The sequence below is a fragment of the Microtus pennsylvanicus genome, chromosome 7 (assembly GCF_037038515.1).
Source record: "Microtus pennsylvanicus isolate mMicPen1 chromosome 7, mMicPen1.hap1, whole genome shotgun sequence".
Taxonomy (NCBI): Eukaryota; Metazoa; Chordata; class Mammalia; order Rodentia; family Cricetidae; genus Microtus; species Microtus pennsylvanicus.
The window spans coordinates 88109685-88133285 of NC_134585.1; the positions used below are offsets into that span (position 1 = coordinate 88109685).

The following is a 23601-nucleotide window of genomic DNA, read 5'->3' on the forward strand; positions in this document are numbered from 1 at the left end:
AAAAGACCAATAAGAAAAAAGCCCAAACAAAGCAAAATGAAACAAAAGGGTCTCAAAAAATAAAAAATACCACAAGGTGAGTTCATCTTGTGTTGGCCAGCTACTCCAGGGCATGGGCCTCCCCGGGGTTGTGATTAACACACCCAATGACACTTTCCCTTTGCCAGTGGGTATCAAGTGCAGATAGCTTCTTGGTTAGGGATGTGACCCTGTGTCTACCTCCCTCTCAGTGGACCCTGTCTGGCTTGAAGCTGAGCAGGTCTGGCGCATGTTGCCACAGTCTTTATGAGCTCACATGTGTATTGGTCCCATATGTGTATTGTGTCTGGAAGGCATTGCTTCCTTAGAGTTAGCCAACTGTTTATTGTGATTTTCATTTAGAGTAACTTAGACTTCACGTGTCCCATTTCAGTTCCCCCAGGGTGGCCAGTGACCAGGTTTCTAGGGGAACACTGACCTTTTCCTCTGGGCTCTGTGGTTCCATTTGGAATGGCTTTGATTTCACCGCTCTGATCTGTACTGCTCGCTGCATTTTATAGTCATCATCTTTGTTTATATCATCTTTTATTTGATTAAAATCCATATATTTTATATATTAACCAATTTAGAGTATTTCTCATATTAAAATACTTTAATTTACTATTTCTCTGAATTTAAGGAATCCACTTGGCTTGTTTCTCTAATTTCAAGCATTAAGACAAGAGAAGTGCAGCATTCAGTTGAGTTCTGCATTTGAAAATTCAGTTTTAGGAGGACAGATACTTCTAGAATTGCAGGAAAGGAATCAACAGGCCAGAGGTTGAACTAATCATGTGGACGTGGTTTAGCACTTTGTTTATCGCTGTTACTAATCTACCCTTTAATGCACAAACTAGGCAGACTGAAAACTCTAGCTTACAGGATGACTAAGAGGTGAATGCATCCACTCGCTCTCTTTAACCACGGATGTTTATCTGCCGTTTACTGCTCATCCTTCATGTCTTGAGTCTTTTGCTGAGCAGCGTGCTCTGATCTGAGCATATACCGTTTCTCTTTCTGCTGTGGTTTTCCCTGGACTCGGTGGCGCCATGGTTGAGCTGTTCCACGTGGACTTCCTGCAAGACAGGCCCACAAAAACTCCGGTGGATGTCCCCCTCTGCTGTCAGCCAACCCCCTTCCTCTGAGTTAACAGGACACGCCCACCCCTAAGAAAACCCCAGGCATTCGAAAGATGACGGCAACATGGATTCTGAGACTCCAGACAAAATTTTATTCACGCGCAGTAACTGATTGGCTTCAGGGTGCAACTCCCTGCTGCGAACTCTTGTTTGTTCAAGCTGGTCAGTGAGTGCGGAGTGAATCCATTTTGCAACCATTATTGTGACCCAGATTTGATAAACGATTCCTGCCCTTTCAGTAATAATGGGTCCCTTGACTGGGTTGTGTTGTGTGAGGAGACAGAGGGTGTCTTGTTAGAAATCATTTGCTCTTTTTCAAACACCCCAATGTTTTTCTTTTCTTTTCTTTTTTAACCGTGAAAAGGACTTTGCTGACTGCGCTGGGTGTGCAGGCAGGCCCTGGGCACTGAATGTTCCCTTGCCATCTGAGCTATAAACAAATAACAAATTATGCAACAAAGCCTCTCAAGGTTTTGCTTTTCTGTTTCCAGGCCCGGGTGCTCTTTCTCACACCATGGGCAGCTCGGGAAGAAAACGGAAAAGCTTTCTGCTGGAAGCGCATCAAGAGCAGAAACTAGGCCACTCGGTGCCAGTGATTCCCCGGGGCTCCTGGCTGCTGTGGAAGCTTCCATGTAGCTCATTTCAGAACCAGTTCTTGGTGTTTCAGAGCTAGGCTGCTAAGGCCTGTGTAGATGGTGAAGAGCATTGTGGGAACTGAACAGCATCATGGGAACCAGAGGCCATTGCAGGCGGCTTTCTGAGCCAGCAGGAAAAAGCTCAGAGCAGGTTAGTGTCTCCCCATTTTTGAAATGAAATCTTTATAGGCCAGAAGAGGGAGGTCCTTTGTTTTTATTTATTTTATGTGAGAATAAACCTGTGAGAATGGTAATTTGGTTTCATTTCTTGCAGACAATACACTATTGGCTCTAGGAACTTAATTGTGCTCTCAGAATTGCAGTGTTAACCTTCGTTTAGCAAGGCTGCTTTTGTTCTTAATAGTCATGGTGCATTAAACAGAGCCATCCCTTAGTCCCCTCAATGCTCTAAGCTTTTCCCAGAAAAAAAGGGGGCCACCGCTTACCTTTGTTCTGCAAACTGTATTCTCAGAGATCACCCCATCACCCTTGGTTTCCGTGACTTCTTCTAAAACTAAATCAAAGAAGATACAGAATTTGACCAGCATACTTAAAAATAGTGTCTAGGAATATCCTTAGGAAGGAAGGACTTGAGAGGCAATGTAATGCGCTTAACAAATGTTACTATTCCAATTGCTGGCTTGCGTCTTTTCAACCTTCTTTTATTGCTATTATTTCATGTGTTTGGGTGTTTTGCTTGTGTGTATGTTTGTGCACCAAGTAGGTACCTGATGCCCTCTGAAGCCAGAGGGTGATGGATCCTTTGGAGTTGGTGTTACAGATGATTGTAAATTACTGGCTGGGTGCTGGAAATTGAACCCTGGTCTTTTTGTAGAACAGTGGCCACTCTTAACTGCTGAGCCACCTCTCTAGGTCTAGTTTATAATTTGATTTTAGTTTTTCGTTGTTAATTTGTTTAGGGACATGGCACTGAGATTGTTTTACCTGTGTCTGGTTCACATAGTCAAGTTCTTCTGGGCTGCTAGTAATATCACTTAGTTCAGTCTGAGTAGGCTCAGACTTGGTAACAGGGTGTTTTACTCTGTACTCTTCTACCTGATGCTGTGGGACTACAGGATACACCAGTTGGTGAGGATGTTTGACAGCATGGAGTATGAGAGCATTCTGAGTCCAAGAATGCTACTATGAACAGCAGGATGATATAGAAGTTTCCAAACATTGCTGAGCTACGTTGTGTTGACTTGTGACTTCTCATAATATTTTAACCCCAATGGTTGGGAATTGAGCAGAGAGGCTAAATACATATCTATATAATATGGGTAAACCTAAACGACAATAAAAATTGGCTTACTATTTCAATAGTTCTAGGATTTCAACACTGTTTTACAGTGATTATTTACTTCCAATGCAATTTACATTTATAACAGAAATAAATTAGTTTAGTTCTAGAATATGAAAGAACAGAAGATAAAATGCCCACGGTAGGTCAGAAGTCTAGATGATCAATGCGTTTTCGAGGTAAACAAACAGGTTGAAACCATTTTGACATTTGAGGATTTCTTAAACAAAAATAATTCAAAGTGAAACGATTCAGCGTATGGCCAAAATTTGTTCATCTATACCTTGTGATTTTTATTAAAAAAACATTTCAGATCTCTCTTGTCTCCTTGATTTGACTGTATTTGAACTGGGGTCTTTGTGTCCAATCCAGGCTGACCTTGAGTCCCTTGTCCTCACTCCTTGTCACCTGAATGTTAGCTCGGCTTGTGAATGGGCCCTTTCAAAGCAGGCTGATGCATCGTTATCTCAATGGCTCAATGTGAAACCACGCAGTGTTAGTGGTGTGATCCCAGTGCAGACACACAGTTTGAGAAGCCTACTTATTGTCCACAGGGAAGAGAAATGTTTAACAAAACAGGGCGAGCTGAACGTGATGGTGTGCACCTATAATCCCAGCAACTCACAAGGTTGAGGCAGGAAGATCGTGACTCTAAGGCTAGCCTTGGCTACACAATGAGACCTTATCTAAAAAGCAAAACAACAAATGCCATTTCACAATTAACCAAACTAGCGATAGCAATAATGTGCTAATTTACTAAAAACATATTTGGAGTTGTGTGAAGATATAAATGGGAATGTTTGATTTAACTAAGGTCTACATAGTTTAGCATCTTTAAGAGAGTGACCAACCTGTTAAGATGCCATCAAGGTGGTCCACCATGAACTTTGCATCTTCTTCTGTAAAGCACATGGGTGGCTTGATTTTGAGCACATTCCTGTGGGGGCCATCGGCACTGAGAAGCACCCCTTTCTCCTTCATCCTAATCAGTGCAGGAAAGGACCATGAGCATGTGCAATGGGGATGAGGGGTCGTGAGCACGTGCAGTGGGGATGAGGGGCAGTGAGCACGTGCAGTGGGGATGAGGGGCAGGCAGTGAGCACGTGCAGTGGGGATGAGGGGCAGGCAGTGAGCACGTGCAGTGGGGATGAGGGCCAGGCAGTGAGCACGTGCAGTGGGGATGAAGGACCATGAGCATGTGCAGTGGGGATGAGGGGCAGTGAGCATGTGCAGTGGGGATGAGAGGCCGTGAGCACGTGCAGTGGGGATGAGGGGCCGTGAACACATGCAGTGGAGGATGAGGGGCAGTGAACACATCCAGTGGAGGATGAGGGGCCGTGAGCACATACAGTGGGGATGAGGGGTCATGAATTTACTTATAAATGACGTGCTGGGCTTCGGCTGTTGCAGGTGTCCTTTTCTCATGGTCCTTCACCAAATCAATGCCAATAAAAAGGCCAACACCTCTGAAGAAGAGGAAAAAGAGTCCATGTGTACTCTCTGAGCCCCGCACTGTCACCAAATGACATTTAATGTCAAACTGAGTGTGATGTTAAGTGGAAACGCAACTGATTTTAACTAGCTCAAGAGGCCAGTAGCATCATAGTTGCTTCTCATGTTTGAAACAAGTTTTGCCATCAGAGATTTCCCACCTCACTTAGTTTTATAAGAGGATCATACTTTAAACAATTGTGTTTATATATGCATGTATGTGTGTGTAGGGAATGCATGTGTACACAGGCACGTGTGTGCATGTGACTGTAGTGGCCAGAGGCCAGCCTCGGCGGTGTTAGTCAGGGGCCATCTCTCTTAACAATAGCCTGTGTGCACTACGGTTGCAGGTGAACACCACTCACCTGCCGTGGTAATGAAGGTACAGCAAACTCTTTACCCACTGAGCACACTCTCCAGTCCTCAAACAACACTTGATGCCATTTAATTTCTCAGGCTACTCCTTACAAGTTTTTATAACTATCTATGAAAAATACCCAGCAATGAAGATAGCATTTTCCTCCTCATCCACACATACTTGGAATAATCTGATCTTCCTTCCTTTCCTGGGCTTAAAATTATCCTAACTTTACAGAACAAAAGTCTGCAATTTTTAAAAAATATTTATTTATTTATTATGTATACAATATTCTGTCTGCATATATGCCTGCAGTCCAGAAGAGGGCACCAGACCTCATTACAGATGGTTGTGAGCCACAATGTGGTTGCTGGGAATTGAACTCAGGACCTTTGGAAGAGCAGGCAATGCTCTTAACTGCTGAGCAATCTCTCCAGCCCCCAAAAGCCTGCAAATTTGAAGAAAGAAGCCGGGCGGTGGTGGCGCACACCTTTAATCCCAGCACTTGGGAGGCAGAGGCAGGCGGATCTCTGTGAGTTCGAGACCAGCCTGGTCTACAAGAGCTAGTTCCAGGACAGGCTCCAAAACCACATAGAAACCCTGCCTCGAAAAACCAAAAAAAAAAAAAAAAAAATTGAGGAAAGATATGTACCCCCATGTTGCTAGGGTGGTCCCTGAGTCCTGGATTAAAACCAACCCTTGCTCTCTCTGTTTCTCAGTGTTTTAGAAACTTGAGTTCAAGCTTTCAAGTTTACAAGATTGTTATGGAGAAACAAATGCATACATGATGGTCGGTCAACCCACCTGATATCCCCTATCAAAGGGTGATTAGCTTTCTGTGCCTCCAGTAGCTCCATGAGGTAATTCCCCACTCGGACAGCATTTCCCTGAAGGTTTTCTTTCTCAATTACGTCCAGCACAGCCAACCCAACAGCACAAGACACTGGATTTCCTCCATACTACAGACAAAGATGAGAAAACAGCAATGGAATTAGTGGTATTTCTTCATTCATGAGAAATTTGGCATTCAACATATGTCTGAAAAACAAAACCTATTTTAATGCCTTCAGCAGTCCCCACAAAGTATATATTATTAAAGATAAGAATGCTTATGTAAATGCCATATATATAAATTTTTAAAATATATTTTATTTTGTAATAGTAACCTATCAGAATTAGAAGACAGAATGATTTTGCTCATTGGAACGGAGTGAAAATTCACTCCTGAAAAATTCTCCAGGATATGTATCTAGTGTGAGGGATTATAAGGGGTTTATTGGTTCCTCCAAACAACAGAAAATATTAGATTGTGAATTAAAGATTCTGAAGTGTGGTTTAGTAATGGAAATCAGTGTTTGTGTCCTTAAAGAGCTGAGAGAAAACAGCTAAGCAATATTTTCTCTGAAAAACAAACTCTTTCTGTGCTTGCACCCTTGCTTTTGCTGCTGTGCACACGACAGCGACTCTTCCAACCTAAAGCATTTACTTGGGAGGATAAAGCCAAAGACAGCTTTCCAAGGGTCAACACGGAGTCTCTCTTATGAGAGTTGACAGATATTCATCTAAATCTTTCAAATCATCTAAAGCTTTCAAAGTGTTTAAGGAATTTCAACACAACACAAAATAAGGAAGATCACATCATCTTAATGAAACAACCCCCAAAGATTAGCAGGAAATCTATCCTGACAAAATCTAACAAGAATGTTATCAGAAGAGGAAAAGTTCAAAGGGAATCCAGGCTGGTGTGATTGAAGTTTGAGTATTAGAATGATATGATGGTAATTTTTTTTAAAGATTTATTTATTATGTATACAGTGTTCTGCCTGTATGTCTGCCTGCAGGCCAGAAGAGGGCACCAGATATCATTACAAATGGTTATAAGCCGCCATGTAGGTGCTGGGAATTGAACTCAGGACCTCTGGAAGATAAGCCAGTGCTCCTACCTCTGAGCCATCTCCCCAGTCCAGAATGGTATGCTGGTTAATTGGAGCCCTTTTCTTTATTATCTAAGAATATGCATTAATTTCCCCTCTTAGAATTAAAGCTGCGAACCCAAACTTACTGTATTGAAATACTCTACGCCAGTGCTGCTGAAGGTTTCTGCAATTTCTTTGGTTGTCACCACACAGGCCATGGGGTGACCGTTGCCCATAGGCTTCCCCATGGTGACAATGTCTGGAATGAAGTCTTCGCCATGCATTTGGAAGCTCCAGAAATGCCTCCCAGCTCTACCAAAGCCTACTTGAACTTCATCAGCGATAAACACACCCCCTGCCCTGCGAACATGTCTGAAAAGCAAAGAGATATGCGGATGAGTGCCCCAACACTACCCAAAAAAGACGATTGAAAGCAGAGAAGTATTAACCCAAAGCCTCCATCCGAGGACTCAAAACCATGTAGCAACATTACAGGCTAGAAATCTAATTTCTAGATTAGATTTACCCCATATGGGATGCATGCTACTTAAAGTAAGCTGTATTGCAACATTCCACTTGGGGAGAGAGTTGGACAAGTGGCTCTATCCAGGGCTATTCTTCATGTCTACTAATTGACAAGGCGTAGCTATGGGCCAATGAGACAGGATGCCCAGCAGGAGCTGGGGTATAGTTCTGCAGGCTGGACTGTGTTAAACCCTGTATCTGCTGATCTTGGTTAAGATCAGGGACATCCTAGAGTCCCAAGGCAGCAGGCAGACAGCAGCAGTTTCTTTTTTTATCAGCTAATCTGGAAGTATGACCTGTAGACTTGCCACAGTACCCTCAGTTTGACCAAGGATGCCCAAGTCAAGTACATACTCAGCCACTTTCTGGAAGTAGCCTGCTGGAGGAATAATTTGTCCACCGCAACTCTGCATGGATTCAGCAATAAAGGCGGCAATCTATACAAAAGAAGATGGGGTCACAATCTTTACAAGACACCTACCCCCTAAAAAGTTTCCTATGTGACAGGTTTTTATTTTTAAAGATTTATTTTTATTGATGTGTACGTGGGTGTTCTGCATGCCTGTTTTCTGTTCTATGTACATGCAGTACCCAAAGAGGCCAGAAGAGGGCACTGGATCCTCTGCAACTGAAGTTACAGAGCCTTCTTAACTCTGCTCTGTAGGTGTGGGAACCAAACCTGGGACTTGAAAGAACATGCACTCTTAATGGCTAAGCCATCTCTACAGCCTCAAGAGCACACCATGGTAAAGCAGTTTTATCTTTAACTTTATGCATGTGTGTGTACATGTGTGCAGGTGTCGGAAGGCATGAAGCCTTCCCCCCTCCCCCGTCCCCTCCAGACGGAGCTGTGAGTAGCTGTGACTTTGGTGCTGGGAACCAAACCCGGGTCCTCTGCAAGACCAGTGTGTGTTCTTGACGGCTGAGCCATCTTTCCAGCCCTTTGAGTAGGTTTAAAATGGCTAGAAACAGACCTGTGGTGCGTGCTACACAGTCTGCTAATTAAAAACAAAAGCTGCCTGAGGCCGTGACCTAAATAAAGTCCTGCCCCCTAGGGAAATGAAAACCGCAAGAGGAGAGCTTAATTAAGGGCCAATATCTTTTGTCAGGCTGTGCTGAGTAAAAGTACTGTTTTGATGTCTATGACATGACCTTTGCAAACTGATCGAGGTTCAGAAGGCATGACCTTGGTGCCCGTTCCCTATTTAGTAAAATAGGACTGTTTGAGGCTAGAGTCTGCACCTGGGGAGCGGGCACACAGCCTGGGGCTCCACACAGCACTAGGTCTGTATTGGAACCAGGCTTTCCTCATAAGTTAGGCATCTCAACAGAAACTACAGGGGAAGCATGTCAGAAGGAGAAGTTCGAAGTGGCAATCACTGAGGGAAGAAGAGAAAGCTCAAAAAGGCACGAGGAAAGAAATGTAGAGAACCAAGTCTGCCCCTAGACTCCTACCAGAACCGGGGTAAACTCTTTACTTCAGAGCTATTTAGTGTCTTAGCTCTAAAATGAGGCTGCCGGAGTCTAGAAATTTCTGCTCCAACCTTCCATGATATCACAAGCACAGCCGACATTTAGAAGTGTATGCCCCATATTTATTTTTGCAAAGCTTTCAGCATTGGTAACACAGTGCCATCAGGTCCCAAACTGTGTAGCACTGATTTTGGTAGAAAACTAAACAAAACTAAAACAACAAAAAACAAAAATCACCTAGACCCTCCATTAGCAGCAGGCTCCATATCATTTTGCTGAGGTAAAAAAAATATTTTTTTTTTTGAAAGCATCAAAACTGCAGGGAGGAGACTCGGAAGCTTCTATGGAAGGTAGAGATTTAGGCTCATTTGCACCAAGATGTCATAAAGGACATGAAAGCAAGGCAGGGGTGGGGGTGGCAGTGTGGAGGTGGGGGGGTAGGAGAGCTACTCTAGAAAAAAAAGAATGGATCTCCTGTCACGAAGGCAAAAGAATTTTTAATTCACTGGAAAAGGCAAATCACTTTGATTTAATGAAGCATTCATATCGTCACGTCTGTGCCAAAAACCAGTTTAAAGGCTGCGTGTTGTTTAGTTGCATCTAATCTGCACCTACGCAGCCCTGCAGTGGTGGAGACTAGAACACGAATCTGCAGACAGTGGGGTGAAGACCGAAAGCATGAACTCCTTTCCTAACCCCGACAACTCCGGTGCCCTCTGGGAAGTCCGGGCCTGGGGGGTAAAGGTCGTTTTTCTGCCTTGGGGTAGTGAGGAGCCGAGCCTCAATTCTGTGGTTCCAGGAACCCCCTAGCTCCAACAGCATCATCACTCCCTTGAGGATCTGAGAGCTGGGACTGCCCTCGACACTGAAGCCCCTCTGCCGCTTTGCTTCCCCATGACCCTCACAGTTGGGAGAGCCTGGCTTTAGGAACCAGATCCTGTGCGGTATGTGAGGGATCAGAATTAGCCAGCAGCATTGGAGAAGAGAGTAGTTTTATATCTAAGATAACATTTTCCTATGACAGTGTAACACCAAAACCAAGCGAAAATGTAACCAGCAAAGAACAGAATGGAATTTTCGATTTAATCCTTTTTCTTTTCTGTAGAGAAAACTATTATAACTATTTCCGTAAAAGACGTTAAAAGTGTTTCCCATAGTGCCCACCTTCCTTCCTCTGCTCTGAGCATCTTCGATGATTTTCTTCACTTCGTCGGCATAGGCTGTGGCTGCGTCTTCGTGGTCCTCTCTGTATTTCCCTCTGTAAGTATCTGGAGTTGGTGCCTAGAGCATCAGATGATACGGTTTCTCATTATTTGCCTCTTGGCCAAACTTGAAAACCAAGAGGTCATCTATTCCCTCCCCCAGGGCATGTTGGAGAGTGGTTGTGTTGACCCAAGAACCCCCAGTGCCTTTTATCTCTGTACATTTCTGAAGGCTCCGAAGAACTGACATCTTTCAATTGTGAGCTGGACCCAGACCCTCTAAATCAAAGAATTTATCCCTATTCACATAGAAAGCAAATACAGATTGGCAGATGCAATTATGTTATATAAAAATAATAAGAGGTGGAGACTGTACTAATGAGTGTTTGTAAAAACAAACTTAGGCTGTCAATTATATCACAAACTACGATCACTTAGGAAACTTGGGTACCTTAGTGCTTATTCTTAAAGCCTTGAAATAAAGCAGTGAGGTCTCTAAGGATCCACTGACCCTCAACTAACACAACCATATGAAGTGAATTTCACTGTTTCAACAACTTGTCTGGCTTCTCCATTTGATGTAATATACCTTTAAGCCGGGCGGTGGTGGCGCACGCCTTTAATCTCAGCACTCGGGAGGCAGAGGCAGGTGGATCTCTGTGAGTTCGAGACCAGCCTGGTCTACAAGAGCTAGTTCCAGGACAGGCTCCAAAACCACAGAGAAACCCTGTCTCGAAAAACCAAAGAAAAATACCTTTAAAACAATTCACATTATTTACATAATTATGATTTATATAAATTTTTAAATTTTATTAGTTTTTAAAACGTTTTGGTCATTCCTTGTGGATTTTATTTTTTTATTTTTTGGTTTTTCGAGATAGGGTTTCTCTGTAGCTTTGGAACCTCTCCTGGAACTCCCTTTGTAGACCAGGCTGGCCTCGAACTCACAGAGATCCGCCTGCCTCTGTCTCCCCAGTGCTGGGATTAAAGGCGTGCGCCACCACTGCCCGGCTTTCTTGTGGATTTTATATCATGCAATTCTAATCCCACTCATCTCCCATTTTTTCATATCTACCCTCTGCCCTTGCAACCTCTCCCCCCAATAAAAGAAACTTTAAAAGAAAAACAAAAAACAAAAGCAAACAGAACAAAACAAAAAGTCTTGGCATGTGTGCCACGCCAAGCTGTAGCATGACACAGAAATCACGCAGTATACCCTGTAGTCCATAAACTTCTAAGTATTCATTGCAATGAGCCATTGGTCTGGCTTGAGGCCTCAGCTTTCTGCTTTATGTAAATTATTTTTATGATCGTCATAGAAACTCTCTTAGCTCTGGGTATTGATCTAGTACTAGTAATTGGAAGAGTAACTGAAGACCAGGGGGCACAAGAATAAAACAATAGCTGCTGAAAATCTCATCTGTCACTAAACTCTCTGACCACGATTCTCAGTGTGAGCCACATGCTGCCAGTACGTGGCCCTCTGAGGTCCGCATGTTATATGACCGCTCTGATTCTTAGTTTCTCTCCCATGGTTCCACTCTGCTCCGAGGGTTGGGCTGGATGGCAATAGGCATTCTAGCCCCAGCATTCTGATGATAGGACGTGGGGATACTTACCACATGTACAAATTCCTTCTTGACATCTTTGCCCTTCTGAAACTTATAGGGACTGATCTCAATTAATGATGTCAGGTGACCATGGTAAGCACTGAAATGGTAAAGAAAAGCAATGGAAATTGTTCCAAGAAAGGTGTTTTTCCATATGAAAGCCAATATTGTATACCGCTCTGTATTCGTCGTCTGGGGAGAATTTCCTTGCTGGTGCCACATATAACTGTATGACTGGATCCAGCCCTTCCTGTCAGGACAGCCCATTTGATATGTCCATTTTCTCTTATACATACAATGAAGTACACGAGAAATCTAATGTGTCCTCATAGGCAATGGTTTTTTTATTACAGTAGGAAAATAAACAGTTTTGGATTATATTGCTAAATTAGATTCTTTAAATTTGAATGTTTTCATATCTTCATGCAATCCTGTGATTTGAGTTTTCTAGATTCTTTTTTGTTTCATTTTGTTTCCTTCCTTTCTCCCCCTCCCCTTCTTTCTTTCTTTTTTTGACAGTGTTTCTCTGTGAAACAGTCCTAGCTATGCTGGAACTCTCTTTGTAGATCAGGCTGGCCTCAAACTCAGAGATCCTCCTGCCTCTGCCTTCCAAGTGCTTGGATTAAAGGCGTGCGCCACCATCACCTAGTTTAGTTTTCTACATGCTTAAACACTTTAAGCATTTGTTTATTTCTTGTGTGTGCATATGCAGCCTGGACAACTGGAAGGAGTTAGGGCTTTCCTTCCGCCATGTGGATCCAGGGGCATCAGACTCCGGCTGCCAGGCTTGCCAAGCCTGCTGAGCCACCTTATCAGCCTAATTTTTAATTTTTTTAAAATATTTGTTTATTTGTTATGTATACAATATTCTGTCTGTGTGTATGCCTGTAGGCCAGAAGAGGGCACCAGACCCCATTACAGATAGTTGTGAGCCACCATGTGGTTGCTGGGAATTGAACTCAGGATCTTTGGAAGAGCAGGCAATGCTCTTAACCTCTGAGCCATGTCTTCAGCCCCCCAGCCTAACTTTTTAAAAAACATACACCTCTCATACTGTGGTCTGGTCTTGAACTCCTGGCTTCAAGTGATTATTCTGTCTCAGTTGGGACTACAAGCATGTGCCACCATGCCTGGTTAGTAAGTCTGAATTTGCATGTTTCCATATCTTCATTCAATCCTGTGATTTGAGTTTTCTACATTCTTTTTTGTTTCCTCCTTCCCTCCCTCCTATTTTTTTGAGATGGGGTTTCTCTGTGAAATAGTCCTAGCTATCTTGTATATCCCCCACCCCCACTGTGGCATTTTCTTTTCTTCTTTTTTTAATTTTATTTTTACATCCTAGCCAAAGATTTTTCTCCTCCACTTTTCCCAGCCCCCTACTTCCCCCCAACCCCATCCACACTTCTTCCCCTGTTTCAGATACAGGTAGGCATCCCATGGGTATCAGTCAGCCACGGTTTATCAAGCTGCAGTGAAAGCAGGCATCCCCTCCTCCACTAAGGTTGGATGAGACAATCCAGCGGGAAGAGGAGGTTCCCAAACCTGGCCACAGAGTCAGAGACATTCCCTGATCTCACTGCCATGGCTTTCCATTGGGGATGCTGTCTAGTGAATGGTTGGTTGGAGACACTAGGCTAACACTAGTTTTCTGGAAGAAAAACTTGAAATGAGTGGCGACTGAGTAGCCACAAAATACTTTTCTCTCCCTTAAGGCACAAATGGTGATGATATTCCTCTTTCTATTTCTTAATCAGCAGATGTGGAGAGAAAGGTCTAAAAACCCATCTACAAATAATTCCAAATAGAGATCCTCTGACCTAGGCTGTATAGGAAACTGCAAAGCAGCAGCAAAAGGAGGAAACTCCTGACTGGGAAAATTATAAAGAATACGAAAAAACAACGCCAAGGAATGATAAAATCATAAGATTTTTGAGGAGATTCTCAAATCATCAGTGCCAGTTAAGATATGTTACACCCATTGGATTAGCAACAGTTGGGAAAAACAGAAAGCTGGGTAGTATTGGGTTTGGTTAGACTTTGGAGAGGGGACCTTTCTTGTGCTGTGTCTGGAGTTGTAACCACACTGGAGACAAATATTGAAACCTTATTTAACAGCACCTTTGTATACCTTGCTGCCCACCTATCTTGTTTCTGGAATTTATCCCTAGGGAATTCTCGGAATATTCTGTGGAGGACCGTGTAGAAGGATTTCTGCTGGTGCTGGGAGCAGATGCAGTCGGTACCCGTCACTGGGGGTACTGCCCAGTGAGAACAGCACTGTTATAATACCGTAAGGCAGCAACTCCCCGCGTGGAGCTATGGGCACTGGCAGCATCTCTAGTCTGACCTGAGAGGTGCTGTAGTGTAAAACAGACAGTGGACTTTCGATACTCAGTGAAAAAAAAAAGAAATGAAAGATATGTCAATGTAGTTTATGCTGATTACATATTAAAATGACAGCATGTTGGCTACCCCAAACGACTGGAAGATTTAAAATCCCATACATAGCTCACATTATGTTTCTATTGTCAGAACTGAGTTAGAGGAATGCAATGCCTTTCAGGAATTCTGTGTGGGATGAAACATGAAAAGAGAGATCGACACTAACTTTGGTAAAGCAGATGCACGTAAGATAACATGTTTTACATGATGTAAAAAATGAAAGGACGTGGAAGTACATGCAGAGCTCGTTGGGAAGAGGAAAGGGATCCGTGGAAGGGGGAGGGAGACAGGAAGGGTAATGGTGAGAACATGATTGGAAAACACATTCACATGTATGAAAATGTTGTAGTGAAATCCATTATTCTATAGAGTTACCATGTACTAGTAAAACATTTCAAATAGCATAACATAGATGCTAAATATATTATTATAGTCTTCCATAGGTCCACAAGTATATAAGTAAGTCAATAAATATATGGTAAATACATTATTATACTTGTCCATAGGTGATGGAGGATGAGAATTTTAAAAAAGAAACACCCCACCTCCTATACACAGAACCTAAGAATATGTTTCATAGCAGAGGTGATTTGTTAGGTGTATTGAGGACCACTCAATGAGAGCTTTATTCTGGACCATCTGGGAGGAGCCCACACAGTAACAGATGTCCTATAAGAGAAAGTAGGAGGCAGGAGCAGGATGGAGGTGGGGGGAATTGAAGCAAAGGCTGAGCCGGGTGATGGCTGACTTTGAAGGTGAAGGCCGGCACTGCCAGCCATGAGACACAGACATAAGACGTGGGAGAGCCAAGAGTTCCCACAGATAACCCTGCTTTTAGCTCAGGGAGTCATTTCAGCTTTCTGACTTACAGAAACAGTACAGGTCACTTTGTATTATTTGAACCCAAAAGTTTGTAGCAACAAATGAAGAAGCGACAGAAAATGAGTCCGTATTTAATTCCACTCTGTAGATTTTTGGGCATAATGTGAACCCATACGTGGTGGCGTGGAGGGATATAATAATTTTTAAAATGTTAGTAAACATGGATGCCAAATATCTTGTTTAAAATTAGCAAATTCATGTTCGAGAGGTAATAAGATCATTCGTAGCCGTGAGCAAATAAAAATACTAAAGTTTTAAATTTGCTATAAATTGCTGTCTTTAATATTAAGTACAGCGGATAATCCCAATAGTGAAGTGAAGCAAATGTTTGGATTTTAAAGAAATTATTCTTATCTTTTTAAAAAAAAATTGGAAATGATTGAGTTATGCAGAGGCCGCCGCAGGTGCACTTGTGTAAAATGTCAGCCTGGTTTCACGTCAAGCCCACAAAGCTGCAGGCTTCAAGATATGCTGCATTTTCAGGGGCTTAGAAAGTAAGTTAGCCTCTGGATTTAAGCTAAGTTCAACCCCTTATTGTGGAATTTCAAACCACTGTTCCGTGACAGTTCCATGACACCCTCCTCCACAAGTGCCCGTGTTTTGGTATAGATAGGTTCGGTACAGATCAGCACACTTCTGCCTCTGAAGGGGCTTCTCCCTTGGAAACCCTGTGCCTAAGACTTACTGGTCAAGAGTGATCACATCCTGGTGGCCTCGGAACTGCCGTGCCAGGCGCAAGGCTAAGTCATTGGCTTCGGATCTATTGAGATAAGACAGAGAAGGGACAGGTGACAATCTCTTTTTAAAATGACTCAGTGCTAGTTACAAAAATTGTAAGACGACCTTTATCCAGAAAAGCATAATGCAGAACTGAAGTTTCTTTCCTACTCCTTCTTGGTCACCCTAAGTTCTCAATATCATTTTCTTTCTTTCTTTCTTTCTTTTTCCTTCCTTCCTTTCTCTTTCTTTTTTTCTTTCTTTCTTTCTTTCTTTCTTTCTTTCTTTCTTTCTTTCTTTCTCTTTCTCCTTCCTTCCTTCCTTGTTTTTGTTTTTGCTTTTGCTTTTTTTCAAGACAGGCTTTCTCTGTAGCTTTGGAGCATGTCCTGGAACTAGCTGTTGTAGACCAGACTGGCCTCGAACTCACAGAGATCTGACTGCCTCTGCATCTCGAGTGCTGGGATTAAAGGTGTGTGTCACCACCGCCCAGTTCAATGTCATTTTCTAACGCGTGTCACAGCCATTAAGGACTAAGACACAGAAGAAACCCAGAAAAATGACAGCCAAGCTTCCCACTTCTTGTAGCTGCACCAGTGATGACTAGTTTTAAAAGGATCCTGAAAACCCCATTGAATACTCTATCTAGGAGGGATGGAAGACCCTTAGCCGCCATTGAATACCCTATCTAGGAGGGATGGAAGACCCTTAGCCGCCATTGAATACCCTATCTAGGAGGGATGGAAGACCCTTAGCTGCCATTGAATACCCTATCTAGGAGGGATGGAAGACCCTTAGCCGCCATTGAATACCCTATCTAGGAGGGATGGAAGACCTTTAGCTGCCATTGAATACCCTATCTAGGAGGGATGGAAGACCCTTAGCCGCCATTGAATACCCTATCTCAGGAAGGATGGAAGACCCTCTAGCCTGGCTACCAATCCATGTCGCAGGGACTCATTATTTGATTAAAGAAAGAACATCATCATGTTATTGTACCTAGTTTAAGAGTCTAAATATACTTTCCTTACTTGGATAAACATCGCTCAAGGGGTGCTTGTGATCAGCTGAGCGTTTGCTTCTGTGTATTCTCACAATAATGCTGCAAGGCAAGTATTGCCATCTCCGTTTCTATGGGAACCAGAGCCAGGCTTACAGCTGATCGGACATATAGCCAGGATCTAGACAGACGCCTGGACGACTTTGAGACTATTGCTTTTGCAGGAAGTATGCAGCATCCATGCGTGTTCTCTAACGACTGCACTGTTCGGCACCCATTCCTCTTTGATAGTCTGGGATTCTCTAAAGATGGCAAACACTATACTTCACTTATACAAGGCAAAGATGGCTTCTAACAATACAGGAGATCTTCAAAGGCCACCTCAGTTCTTTCTAAAACAAAATAATGATGTGCTCATTATAAAATACCTATGGAAACAGGGGTCACAGAAAATCACACAAGCAGACATTATAGCTTTCTAAATAACAAATTCAATACAGTTAACCCTTTAAAAACAGAATGCTGTGTACTGCTTTTCTCTAACATGACTTCCGGCTTCCCACATCCTTGGGCATGCATCTGCTTACCACACTTTCTGATACCTGTAGAGTTATCCACAGGATGAGTACGTAACCATTTACGCTTACAAAATGTAAAAGTTGGAATGTATCTTCACTTGAATTTTCTCATGTTTGTGTTGGGAAAATATGCTCAATGATTGTAGGAACGCAAGTTAGTAAAAGAAAAAAAATCTTACAAAATTACCACTTGGTTAGGAGGGTCATTTATTTGCTGAGATCTGCATTTATGTATTGAATGGACTATGTGTGCCTGCCATTTATATTGCACATTTTACTGAGTGACAAGATGACGTCACTGTGTCCTCTTATGCTCGGAGTCTTGAAATAAACTATACAGAAAGGTCTGCTTCTAATCAAGGTCCCTTAGTGAGTGGCAGAATTTCCTTAATTTTTTTCATAGACATCTGTATCACACCACGCATCAAAAGGAAAAGGTACGCAGGCGTAAACGGGGCGTGAGGATGGCAGAAACCAGACACGTACCCCGAATTTGTAAAGTAGCAAACAGAGAGCGTCTGCGGCAGGGTGGCTGTAAGGCGCTTGGCGTACTCCACTATGTTGTCGTGGAGGAAGCGAGAATTCGTGTTGAGTAGTTCCATCTGTTTCGCCGCGGCTTTGACCACTTCTGGGTGACAGTGTCCCACTAAAATGTAGGACATAAAGGAACAGTCAACAGCCATAAGAGCTTGGGAGGAGAGGGGAATTTTGATGGAAAAAGAGAAAGGGGTTGGGTTCCTTCTCCCCGCGTTTTACGGAAGGTTTCCCCTTTTAGGGCGACTCAGCAGAGGGACAGCTGACATGAAATTTCCCGAGATGAACCGGGCTCCACAGGCATTTCCTCCAACGCTCTGTGCGCAGGTTGCTTACCGTGAGCCACGTTGTTGATGCAGTCCAAGTACCTTTGGCCTTTCTCGTCAAACATGTACTGCCCCTGGGCGCGCATTATTTTGATGGGATCCGCAGCAAAGAAAACTTTGCAAGAGGGCCTAGACATAGGCAAAGGAAATACTTTGGTCCCGTCAGACAATGCAGTATTTTTCCTTCTCAATGGAGGTCAATCATCAGTTGAAAATTAAATCAAATTTCAATTATAAGGGAAAGGGAAAACAGAGCCCACGTGCCCGCATCGTTTTTTCATTCTCCGTTAGTTTGAATCTCTCCTCTTAATGGTGTCACTGCTCACAGCTTTGTTAAAATATCCACAGTTTAACAGCTCTGTTTACAGGTGCGCCAATCAGCTTACTTAAAACTCAGCTCTCTTTGGGACATTTTATTCTACGGAACAAAGTTGACCACCCCCACATAGGGTGATAACTATTCATTTCCTTATAATTTGGAGAAAGAGAGGAGGGGAAATAGGTGGTCTTACTGAGATAATATCTATTAACAGCAGTTTCTGACATTTCCTGAGAGCCAAGGTGGAAAGTACCTTTAAAAGGAACAGAGCCCTCTGCAGCCTGCAGCGTTCAGTAAGACCCAAGGTTCTCTGTGGGCCTCTTAACTTGTAGATACAATCTAACTGTTGAGTTTGAGTCCACAAGAATTTTTTTTTCTCTCTCTCTCTTTGTTTTTTTTTTAATTTTAGCTGATGCTGAAAAAAATATAAACTAGTCTACCGGTGGTGGTCTCTGAGTTCCAGAACAGCCAGGACTACACAGAGAAACCCTATCACAGAGACAAAACAAAACAAAACCTACATAAACTAGGAGATGGGCTATAGCTCTCTCATGAACTGCTTCTCTAATAGACATAAGTGCTAAGATCTAATCCTTAATATTGTACAAAAACCTACAGCAACTTTTACCATAGCTCTAAGTCCTTTTAAAGTTTGAGGTTACTCACTACTCCCGATAATCAAAACACTTTTAAACAGCTGCACTTCACCTTAATAAATATTGCAAAGTCTCCACAAACCCCTAAGATATATACAGAGTTCTTTTACATATGCAAAAGCACCAAAATAAAAACCATAGTTTTAAGCTTAAATGTCCATTGGGCCAAGATCAGAAACTTCAGTAGCATTGTGCTTGGCCATATATTATGCCATAAGTGTTCATTGAAATAACCAAGAATTATGGGAGCTTATTTTGCTCACAAAAGCACCCCAGAACAAACGAATTTAAGTATTTAAGATGGGAAAGTCATTTATTTGATACAGGACAAGTGCCACTCAAAATACATGAAAATTCTCTTTGTAGTATTTAGCTCTAAGTTATTTATATTTAGTTATAAAGTTCCTTATAATTTGGAGAAAGAGAGAGGAGGGGGAAACAGGTGTAGGTATTATATAAGATAATATTCATTAAAACATTTATCTGTTTCTGACATATCGGGTGTTTTTGTTGTTTTGTCTGAGACAGGGTTTCTCTGTGTAGTCCTGGCTGTCCTGGAACTCAGAGATCCGCTTGCCTCTGTCTCCCTACTGCATGCGCCACCACCAGTAGACTGGTTTATATGATTTTTCAGCATCAGCTAATAGAGAGAGAGAGAGAGAGAGAGAGAGAGAGAGAGAGAGAATGAATTCTTGTGGACTCAAAGTCAACGGTTAGATTGTATCTACAAAGTACGAGGCACACAGAGAACCTTGGGTCTTACTGAGAGCTGAGCTGCAGAGGGCTCTGTTCCTTTTAAAGGTACTTTCCACATTGGCTCTCAGATTGTAAAATTCTCCCTGATCCCATCTCTAACACTACTCTTCTCCTTTCACAAACTTTGCCGTTCTCCCTCAGAAATTATGTTTCCAAATGAATCTAGTTTAAAAGGTGTCAATCAGTGAGTGGGGGGAGGAACTTGGGCCACTGTGAGAGAGGTCTTAGTCTCCTGGACCTTTTAGAACCCTCCTGATGGGAAGCCAGGAGCTTTTGTACCAGAACCTGCTCAGCATTTCTGCCCGGAACACATTGCTTCTTTCCCTTATCACTTGGTCTGTGCACTGTGCATTGGCGACAGCACCAGGTACATGCCCACTGTGGATAGCTGCTTCCACAACGTTAGGGCACAGTCCGTATTGTCCTTTAAAAACCCATACACAAGATATTATCTCACTCCTTTGCTCCTGGAATGTTAATAATAAGACTTGACAGGGATGAATGAGCACGACACCTAGCTGGGACCAGAGTTCAGGCCAGGCTTTTATACACAGTTCTACTATTAACACATAACACGGACAAAACAAACGCCAGGAGAACACAGCATTTAAAAATCGACCCAGCTTAAGAAGAAGCTATAACGTGCCCGCGAAGCCCCCGCGTTTTATATAGGGGATTTAAGTTTTCTTCTGCTAGCTGCTGAAACGCTTTATTGCCTCACCAAACACACGGGAAAAGTTCACTTTAAACAGAGGTTGTCAGAATGTGTTTGTTTTCTGAGCCATCACTCAAATGATTTCTGAGTTCAGCTGTGGAGTTGATGAGCATGGAGGCGTGTTCCCCCAGCCTGCTCACTGCGCTCTTTTCCCAAGGCTGGATACCCGCCTTCAGGACAGTGTGAGTTGGAGGAGCCGGCACCTCCAGCCACCTGCTTCCCCGCCTCTGGGAGACACAGAAAGCTCAGGTTGGGGCTTCTAGGAGTACCTCTTGGACAGGCAGAACTCTCCTTCCAGAGCCCGGGGGTGTGGCGCTCTGTCTCTCCCACCCAGCTCCAACTGATTTGTCCTCTGCTGCTTTCTGCCCGCTAAGGCTCCTTACCCGATGTGCTTGCCCCGCAGCGCCAGGGTGTCCGTTTTGCTATACAGCTCGCACATGGTCGTGCTCTTCCAGTGTGCCTGCCTCTGGAGGAGCCTGGGACACAGGATATTTTCCTTCTGAGGTCTCCTGCCCTGGGCGTCGGAGGTCACTGGTGGCATTAACCACCTAGGGTCATTCCCCTTTTAAGTGTTGCCTGCCTTTGCCCTTTGCCAAGTCCCTCCCTCCCTCGCGCTCCCCTCCTCCACCTGGTGCCTGCTTGGCAAGTCAGCAACCCAGCAGCCCAGCAGCCGGCCACCTCCATACCTCCCAGTCAGACCGGCTCCAGTCCCTTCTCTGCAGATGTCCCCTGCCCCTCTCCACCTTGTAATTCCATTTACCTCACCTTTTGTTTTCCTAACTTTGTCTGCTTCTGCTTTTCTTCCTCCTCTGCCTGTAATTTCCTGCTTTCCCACTTTCTGCCTTCTTTTTAGTGCACTTATATATTATCTTGTGAATCAAGCCTGCCATTTACTGTACACAATAGCAAACAGGTCGAACACTCCCTTGTCACAAGACTGGGACTCAGCCGGGCGGTGGTGGCGCACGCCTTTAATCCCAGCACTCGGGAGGCGGAGGCAGGCGGATCTCTGTGAGTTTGAGGCCAGCCTGGTCTACAAGAGCTAGTTCCAGGACAGGAACCAAAAGCTACAGAGAAACCCTGTCTCGAAAAATCAAAAAAAAAAAAAAAAAAAAAAAAAGACTGGGACTCAGCCACGTCTCCGATGGGGAGTGGTAGATCTGGCATTCCGAACATCTACTCTTTTGTTGTTGTTGTTTGTTTGCTTTTGTTTTTTCTAGACAGGGTTTCTCTGTGAACTGGAATTAGCTCAGTAGCCAAGGCTGGCCTTGAACTCACAGAGATCTGCCAGCTTCTGCCCCCGCCCCAGTGCTGGAATTAAAGGCGGGCGCCACCACCTTCCAACTCCAACTCCAAATGTCTACTCTCAATAGTTCCAGGTAGACACAGACCTTCAATCTCCGAAGTCAGGCTATTTCTTATCCCTCAGTTCCCAGTAGTGAACTTGGTACTCATTCCTGCACCACCCCCCCAACCCCAAGGATGGCTTCTCATACCGATGAAATTTGAAGTTAAATTGAACTTAAAAAAGATTAATTGAACCTTAATTAAAAATAGCCACTGGGTCATAAATGACTTTTAGAACCAGAGGTTACCAAGTAGGTTCTGTTGATAAGAACCAGAGGTTACCTTGTAGGTTCTGTTGATAAGAACCGAGCGGCCTTAGGGAAGGAGCCAGCAGTTCAAGGTTCTACAGCTGCTTAGCCTGAAGCCAGGCTGTAGAGTTCCAGTTAATTCTGCACCTTGGGAGGCCAGCAGAGAAAGCCTAATTTGTTTTAATGCATCTAATAATCATTTGGGTAAAGATATTAATTTATACTAAAGTACATCTAGGACAATTTATTTTTCTAAGCTTGGTGGAGGAAAGGAGCAAAGGGCGCCAGGATAATTGCATGAAATCTCATGTATAATCCTGCTGTAATGTTGAAAGATGTTGCCTACTGAAGGTCATAGCAGTAGAAGTCATGAGTGGCCACATCCTTTCTATCAACCCCAGGTTCCTTGATAGTCTCCATACTGAAAATTACGGTCTTTACACAATCTCTCAAGAGTTTTGGGTTCCAAGTCCAGCTCATTCATGAGCTGGCTGGGCTTCTTCATATTTGGGGATCGTATTTCTTAGTATAAAAAAAATGATCTCTCTCGGCTTTAAAGTAATGCAAGTATGTCTTAAATGAAGTCAAGACTTGGTGTCTCGGAAGGAGAGTCCCAAGCCCCCCTTCCTTTTTGGTTACTTTGCATTCTTTCCCAGTGATCTGATGATTCTTTTGGCTTTTGATGTCAGCCATGTGCCAAGTTTACATCTCCCTGCCTACCCTCCCTGCCCGCCCGCTCTGTGCCTTTCTTCTCAGTCCCAGGCTCACCCGCTTCCTTTTCTGGCATCTTCAAGTCTCCTAGACTATCAAGTCTCAGCTAGCTCAAAATGAAAGCTTTGTTCTACCTCGCTGGGGGCTATTTTGAAGTCCTAAACTCTTGCTTCAGAAAAATCTTGCTTTACTAGGCCTTTAATCGCTCACTTACTATCAAGTGCTCACCCTCTTCCAGGAAAGATGTCCTGGAGGTGGGACAGTTAACCAGACGGAGTAACCCTACCCACCAGAGTTCACTACTCTCAACCCCGTTCCTCCCCGCCCGCAGAGGCTCTCTCACTCCCAGGGATTCAATAGCTCTGGCTCTGCTCTGTCCGGTAGACAGGCTGTAGACACAGGTGGTTACAGATTGACGTTTGGAGCAGTCTGAGCCGAGACCTGCTGCACCAGCAAACAGCTCACACTTAAGTTCACCTATTTCTCCTCCCCCCCTTTTAGTATGTCTATGAACACATTTCAATTATGAATATAAACTTGGCTTGTCTTTCTGTTAATCAACACGACTGTTGAAGGACAGAGTGATGAATAAATAATAAATTATTTTACAACGTCATAGCTTAAATGGCCTCAATTAATGACAAATGACCCCAAAGAAATAGACCAAGAAAGTGTGACGAGTACCAGAAAATTCTGTGCCTTCATC

General features: G+C 43.5%; 1 protein-coding gene across 1 annotated transcript; it reads right to left on the bottom strand.

The window, feature by feature from the left end:
• Positions 1-343: 343 nt before the first annotated feature.
• Etnppl (ethanolamine-phosphate phospho-lyase) lies at positions 344-21180 on the bottom strand. Its single transcript, XM_075981332.1, has 13 exons — positions 20973-21180; positions 18154-18272; positions 17770-17929; positions 15677-15751; positions 11677-11767; positions 10020-10136; positions 7737-7819; positions 7004-7229; positions 5746-5900; positions 4469-4558; positions 3944-4074; positions 2239-2306; positions 344-1094 (listed from the first exon to the last, which is right to left on the bottom strand). The coding sequence occupies exons 1-13, from the start codon at positions 21128-21130 to the stop codon at positions 975-977; spliced, it is 1593 nt and encodes a 530-aa protein (XP_075837447.1). The 5' UTR covers positions 21131-21180; the 3' UTR covers positions 344-974.
• Positions 21181-23601: the final 2421 nt, after the last annotated feature.

Coding starts and splice junctions, on each gene's coding strand:
- Etnppl (XM_075981332.1), bottom strand. CDS start 21,130: ATGCCACCAGTGACCTCCGACGCCCAGGGCAGGAGACCTCAGAAGGAA. Junction 2,307..3,943: donor CCTTGATGGCATCTTAACAG/GTTGGTCACTCT, acceptor TCTTTGATTTAG/TTTTAGAAGAAGTCACGGAA. Junction 1,095..2,238: donor ATACAGTTTGCAGAACAAAG/GTAAGCGGTGGC, acceptor CCTGTCTTGCAG/GAAGTCCACGTGGAACAGCT.